This window comes from Oncorhynchus keta, chromosome 35 (genome assembly GCF_023373465.1).
Source record: "Oncorhynchus keta strain PuntledgeMale-10-30-2019 chromosome 35, Oket_V2, whole genome shotgun sequence".
NCBI classification, from domain to species: Eukaryota; Metazoa; Chordata; class Actinopteri; order Salmoniformes; family Salmonidae; genus Oncorhynchus; species Oncorhynchus keta.
This window is the reverse complement of record NC_068455.1, coordinates 68,287,289-68,295,056: the sequence shown is the minus strand read 5'-3', so window position 1 is coordinate 68,295,056 and position 7,768 is coordinate 68,287,289. Positions and strand designations below refer to the sequence as shown.

Below are 7,768 nucleotides of genomic sequence, written 5' to 3'. Positions count from 1 at the left end.
TGCTTACATGTATTATCTCATAATGTCTAAAGTCATGCAACATTCTTTCCCAACTCCACTGGTTCTTATAGAAGCTGTTTCCAGACCAGTCATGGAGGTGGTGTCTCTCTACTCAACTCTACTGCTGGACGTCCCAGTGAACTGTTCAGTTACAGCTAAAGGTGTGTGGGTGTTGTCTGTCTGCGATGGAGGTCAGTGCACACTGTCACAGCAGTCTCTGTCCACACCAGAGTCAACATCTCCAGTGGCAGTGGCAGAACCCAGCTAGTACAGTGGATCTGGGCCGATTCCGGCTGAGAGTTGGGGAACTTACTTATGGCTAGGATGTGAGGATTGAGCTCGGGCCGATTCCGTTGTGAGTTATCTGTTCCTAATATATTACTTTGTGCTTGGGTCGATTGTAGCTACTCTCTGGCAGATGATTACACCGGATGCTTTATATAATTAACATTTCATTATTTATTTTTCCATATTTTGTCATTGTTTCTGTGATCAAAAAATGTAATTAACATTTACATTCAATTCAAGTCCTGTTTAAGTAGTATTTAGAAGTTTGATACTTTGTGCAAATTGATAATCATTAAAAACTTGGTGGATGGGTCCTCTAGGTGGTGCAGTGGTCTAAGACAATGTGCGATGCTACAGATGCTGGTTTGATACCCGTGCTAGCCGTGACCGGGAGAACCATGTGAGGCAGTGCACAATTGGCCCAGCGTCGTCTGGGTTAGGGGAGGGTTTGGCCGGCCGGGATGTCCTTGACCCATTGCGGCACTCCTGTGGCGTGCCAGGCGCAGCCACGCCGGCATGGTTGGCTATCGATCTTTGCTTCTCCCAAGGCCGTACAGAAGTTGCAGGACAAGACAATTGGATATGACTAAAAGGGGGTAAGAAATAAAAACAAGTGTAATTTTTTTTGTGGATGGGTATAATTTGAATGTACAAAATGTATAATAGTAATATTTTAAATGACCAAATCAGGTTATTTTCTATACATTTACATTTAAGTCATTTACCAGACGCTCTTATCCAGAGCGACTTACAAATTGGTGCATTCACCTTATGACATCCAGTGGAACAGTCACTTTACAATAGTGCATCTAAATCTTAGAAGGGGGGTGAGAAGGATTACTTATCCTATCCTAGGTATTCCTTAAAGAGGTGGGGTTTCAGGTGTCTCCGGAAGGTGGTGACTGACTCCGCTGTCCTGGCGTCGTGAGGGAGTTTGTTCCACCATTGGGGAATACATTTATTTATATTTGCATCGGGCCGCTTCTGGGGGGATTCTGATAAGATGCGGCCTGCTAAATTCCGGTAGACGGAAACGGCCTGATGTACTTGGGCCGATTCTGGGCAGTCCTTCATTTTGATTCTGGGCCGAGTCCGATACCCGCTTCCGGGCCGATTCAATCAGTTCCGGCCCCCCAGAAGAGGGCCGTTTTTGGGCCAATTCCTCATTGCTAGCTGGGAAATCACTTCAGTGCAGAGACCAGCTCACAACGCATGGAGGACATATGTAAGTCTAATTTACTAGCTTCCACCTTCTGTGTTTTAACATCACTGCAGTTATGTTGTTCTCCAGTAACATTTTGAACAACAGGTAGGTCTCTGTCAACCACTTATTTTGTTTAAATACATTTTTAAAGAATTATAATTTAAATGTTGCTATGATTTCTCATCTCCGAACAGGTCATTGTTCCAGAAGTTGACAACCCAGTGAGCACTATACCAGAAAGACCAGAATCACAGAACACCCCTGGATCTGAGGTGACATCTATCTACATTAGTGCTGGGAGACGAGCAGCAGCAGGGGAAGTCCACCACCCAGTGGACAAAGTGAGCACTTCACCAAAATAGAAGACTCAATCACAGTCCTCCCCAGCAACCAGCGGTACAAGAGCACCATCCAATGGAACGTGCGACTCAAACAAACTCAATTTGTTTGTATGTTGATTAGCACGGTAAACATGATCCCAATTTTTGCTTCAAGATGCTGGAAATTTGAAAAAGTAGATTGTGCTGATTTATCAGCATATTGAACCATGTTTAATTTATTTTATTCATATATATTTTTACACAGCTGTTACTCACTGTTTATTATCTATGCATAGTCACTTTACCCCTACCTAAATGTACATACTACCAATTTTGTTAATATATTTTATTTAACCTTTACTTAACTAAGGTCAGTTAAGAACAAATTCTTACTTACAATGACGGCCTACACTGGCCAAACCCTGACAACGCTGGGCCAATTGTGCGTCGGCCTATCACGTCCGGTTGTGATACAGCCTGAAATTACCTCGACTAACCTGCACAACTTGGTACCGGTACCCCCTGTATATAGCCACGTTATTGTTATTTTATTATACTACTTTATTTATTTTTTACACATGGGAAAATTGTGAGGAAGAGAGCTTAAAAAAATGAAAACATATGTTAAGGCTAAACCATACAATAGCAAAAATAAAATTGGTAGAATATCACAGCACACAATCAATCAATCAGTTAACCAATTAACCAATTAAGCAACCAATCAGTCATCTGAGTATATCATGTTTTTTCTGTAACAATTGTTCTGATATATACTGTACTGTATGTCTAATTATTAATAAGACGAGAAGACATATTTACAAATCTATTAACTTCTGTCACATCCAGCTGGTTGTATGAAGAACTACAGAATCAAATGTATTTATACAGCCCTTCTTACATCAGCTGATATCTCAAAGTGCTCTACAGAAACCCAGCCCAAAACCCCAAACAGCAAGCAATGCAGGTGTAGAAGCACAGTGGCTAGGAAAAACTCCCTAGAAAGGCCAAAACCTAGGTAGAAACCTAGAGAGGAACCAGGCTATGAGGGGTGGCCAGTCCTCTTCTGGCTGTGCCGGGTGGAGATTATAACAGAACATGGCCAAGATGTTACACCCACTTTGCCAAGCACAGCCCCCACACCACTAGAGGGATATCTTCAACCACCGACTTACCATCCTGAGACAAGGCCGAGTATAGCCCACAAAGATCTCCGCCACAGCACAACCCAAGGCGGGGCGCCAACCCAGACAGGAAGATCACGTCAGTGACTCAACCCACTCAAGTGACGCACCCCTCCTAGGGACGGCATGGAAGAGCAACAGTAAGCCAGTGACTCAGCCCCTGTAATAGGGTTAGAGGCAGAGAATCCCAGTGGAGAAAGGGGAACCGGCCAGGCAGAGACAGCTAGAGTGGTTTGTCGCTCTAGTGCTTGTCCGTTCACCTTCACACTCCTGGGCCAGACTACACTCAATCATATGACCTACTGAAGAGATGAGTCTTCAGTAAAGACTTAAAGTTTGAGAACGAGTCTGCGTCTCTCACATGGGTAGGCAGATCATTCCATAAAAATTGAGCTCTATAGGAGAAAGTCATGCCTCCAGCTGTTTGCTTAGAAATTCTAGGGACAATTAGGAGGCCTGCGTCTTGTGACCGTAGCCTACGTGTAGGTATGTACGGCAGGACCAAATCAGAGAGATAGGTAGGAGCAAGCCCATGTGTAGATTATAGATTTAAAGATAAAACAGAATAATTTGAGAATAATGTCAACAAACCAGACACAGTGTACTTCATAATAGGAGATAAACTACCCTACTAAACTCCCCCTCCATCCCTCTCAGAGACTGGACGTAGACTCAGATACTGAACCGCAAACACAGCAAATTTTTAACATTTAGATCATTCAATTTTTATTTATGTATTACTTCATGTCTAATTCCATCTATTAGACCTGCACATACAAATACATATATAAAAACAGCTGAATTAATGAAGTCCAATGTTACAATTACATCTGTAAAAACAGCTGAATTAATGAATCCCATTGTTACAACAAAAATCTGTAAAAACAGCTGAATTAATGAATCCCATTGTTACAACAAAAATCTGTAAAAACAGCTGAATTAATGAATCCCATTGTTACAACAAAAATCTGTAAAACAGCTGAATTAATGAATCCCATTGTTACAACAAAAATCTGTAAAAACAGCTGAATTAATGAATCCCATTGTTACAACAAACATCTGTAAAAACAGCTGAATTAATGAATCCCATTGTTACAACAAAAATCTGGAAAAACAGCTGAATTAATGAATCCCATTGTTACAACAAAAATCTGTAAAAACAGCTGAATTAATGAATCCCATTGTTACAACAAAAATCTGTAAAAACAGCTGAATTAATGAATCCCATTGTTACAACAAAAATCTGTAAAAACAGCTGAATTAATGAATCCCATTGTTACAAATAAATCTGTAAAAACAGCTGAATTAATGAATCCCATTGTTACAAATACACCTGTAAAAACAGCTGAATTAATGAATCCCAATGTTACAAATACACCTGTAAAAACAGCTGTATTAATGAATCCCATTGTTACAAATACACCTGTAAAAACAGCTGAATTAATGAATCCCAATGTTACAAATACACCTGTAAAAACAGCTGAATTAATGAATCCCAATGTTACAAATAAATTTGTAAAAACAGCTGAATTAATGAATCCCAATGTTACAAATACACCTGTAAAAACAGCTGAATTAATGAATCCCATTGTTACAAATACATTTGTAAAAACAGCTGAATTAATGAATCCCAATGTTACAAATACACCTGTAAAAACAGCTGAATGAATGAATCCCATTGTTACGAATAAATCTGTAAATCAACTGAATAAATACATGTAATCATATTGTTAGAAATCCAACCTAGATACATTTTCCTGAATAGAAGGTTGAGATGACAGTCAAAACCTTACAGGCTAAACCATGCAGGCTAAACCATGCAGGCTAACCCATGCAGGCTAAACCATGCAGGCTAACCCATGCAGGCTAAACCATACAGGCTAAACCATACAGGCTAACCCATGCAGGCTAAACCATACAGGCTAACCCATGCAGGCTAAACCATACAGGCTAAACCATACAGGCTAACCCATGCAGGCTAAACCATACAGGCTAACCCATGCAGGCTAAACCATGCAGGCTTTCTAATACTACTGCATTGATCTGTATATCACTGTGGACAAGACCGTCTGTTAATTGACTAAAATATCAAATGTTACAATGGAAAGCATATTTACCAATATAAATAAAGAAGTTAAATCCATGTCAGTAGGATCTGTCAGATCCAGCTGGCTATGTGGAGGAACTACACAGGTATGACATTCAATTATAGCTCAAAGCAGAAGTATTTGTTGTGTGGACACAAGCTCAAATGAAGGTAATACTTAGTCCAGCAATACATTCTTAGAAAAAAAGTGGCTATATATTGTCTGTTCCCATAGGAGAAACATTTGAAGTAGTGCTTTTGGTTCCAGGTAGAACCCTTTCAACAGAGAGATCTTCCTCTACACAGAACCCAATAGTGTTCTACATGGAGTCAAAAAGGCTTCTACTTGGAGTCAAAAATCGTTCTCCTATGGGGACACCCGAAAAACCCTTTTGGAACCTTTTTTTCTAAGAGTGTAGGTTTGGTCTGTTTCTAGAAAACGGGCCCTAAATACTTCCCAACAATACGGTGCCTTGTGCTGGTTACTCATTCAATACACTACATTTGGCTTCACTATGGAGTGGCTGCCCGACTTTCACAGACTGCACGACTCTCACAGATTCTCTTAGATGGTTCGGCACATGGAAAGTCAAACCAACAATTTATTTGGTTGTGACATTTTTGACCAATTCGGACACAGTTTTCACTTTCACCATTAGGCCCATGGTTGTTGGGTTCGTCAGAGTCCCAGTACCTAGAAAAGGGAGAAGAGAACCCATTACTCCATACAGTATGTCCCAGAATAAATACATTTTTGCGACCAAATGTATTGGCACCATGGATTTTTACAATTTTAATTTAGAAAATAAAGACAAATGGCATGGACAAAATTATTGGCACCCCGGAGCTAGTACTTGGTTGCATAGCCTTTGGCCAAGATCACTCAAGACAAATGCTTCTTGAAGCCATCAATAATCTGCTGCACCTTTCGACAGGCAATTTGGCCCAGTATATAGCAACAAACTGCTCCAATTCTTCAGTTTGAGGGGTGCCCTCCACCAAGTGCTGTTTTCTGCTCTCGCCATAGGTTACGGATGTGATTTAGATCTGGACTCTTCTTTGGCCACAAACAAACCAAACTACATTTGAGTTACAGATCAGCACTGTGTTTACCGATGACCAGATGAAGCATTCAATGAAAATAACACCCTCCCTACAATCAAACATGGGGGAGGTTTGCATCTCGTCCTGGGGGCCTTGTACATGTGCAAGGCATCATGAAATCAGCAGATTATCAAGGAGTTTTGAAGTCCAATGTTAAACCGTGTGTCCAAAAACTGGGTCTCCATTGAAGGTTGTGGGTCTTCCAGCAGGACAACGACCCCAAACACACATCAAAAGCACCCAGAAATGGTTCAAGAAGAAACGCTGGACTGTTCTAAAGTGGCCAGCAATGTCCAGATCTGAATCACATCCAAAATTGCCGATATCGTCCCCAAAAATGTTTTATTGTCACCGGATAGGTGTAGTGAAATGTGTTGTTATACAGGGTCAGCTATAGTAGTATGATAGGTGTAGTGAAATGTGTTGTTATACAGGGTCAGCTATAGTAGTATGATAGGTGTAGTGAAATGTGTTGTTATACAGGGTCAGCTATAGTAGTATGATAGGTGTAGTGAAATGTGTTGTTATACAGGGTCAGCTATAGTAGTATGACAGGTGTAGTGAAATGTGTTGTTATACAGGGTCAGCTATAGTAGTATGATAGGATGTAGTGAAATGTGTTGTTATACAGGGTCAGCTATAGTAGTATGATAGGTGTAGTGAAATGTGTTGTTATACAGTTATATAGTAGTATGATAGGTGTAGTGAAATGTGTTGTTATACAGGGTCAGCTATAGTAGTATGATAGGTGTAGTGAAATGTGTTGTTATACAGTTATATAGTAGTATGACAGGTGTAGTGAAATGTGTTGTTATACAGGGTCAGCTATAGTAGTATGATAGGTGTAGTGAAATGTGTTGTTATACAGTTATATAGTAGTATGACAGGTGTAGTGAAATGTGTTGTTATACAGGGTCAGCTATAGTAGTATGATAGGTGTAGTGAAATGTGTTGTTATACAGGGTCTGCTATAGTAGTATGATAGGATGTAGTGAAATGTGTTGTTATACAGGGTCTGCTATAGTAGTATGATAGGTGTAGTGAAATGTGTTGTTATACAGGGTCAGCTATAGTAGTATGATAGGTGTAGTGAAATGTGTTGTTATACAGGGTCAGTCATAGTAGTATGATAGGTGTAGTGAAATGTGTTGTTATACAGTTATATAGTAGTATGACAGGTGTAGTGAAATGTGTTGTTATACAGGGTCAGCTATAGTAGTATGATAGGTGTAGTGAAATGTGTTGTTATACAGTTATATAGTAGTATGACAGGTGTAGTGAAATGTGTTGTTATACAGGGTCAGTCATAGTAGTATGATAGGTGTAGTGAAATGTGTTGTTATACAGTTATATAGTAGTATGACAGGTGTAGTGAAATGTGTTGTTATACAGGGTCAGCTATAGTAGTATGATAGGTGTAGTGAAATGTGTTGTTATACAGTTATATAGTAGTATGACAGGTGTAGTGAAATGTGTTGTTATACAGGGTCAGCTATAGTAGTATGATAGGTGTAGTGAAATGTGTTGTTATACAGGCTATAGTAGTATGATAGGTGTAGTTGTTGTTATACAGGGTCTGCTATAG

At 39.9% G+C, this 7,768-nt stretch overlaps 1 protein-coding gene across 1 annotated transcript in view; it reads right to left on the bottom strand.

Annotated features, from left to right (window-relative positions):
• Positions 1-3,693: 3,693 nt before the first annotated feature.
• LOC118376128 (C-type lectin domain family 4 member F-like) overlaps positions 3,694-7,768 on the bottom strand; it is a 31,567-nt gene continuing 27,492 nt past the window's right edge. Inside the window, exon 9 of the mRNA XM_052497433.1 lies at positions 3,694-5,773. Within this exon, the coding sequence (XP_052353393.1) occupies positions 5,593-5,773 (181 nt within the window). The 3' untranslated portion in view covers positions 3,694-5,592. The remainder of the gene's footprint in view (positions 5,774-7,768) is intronic.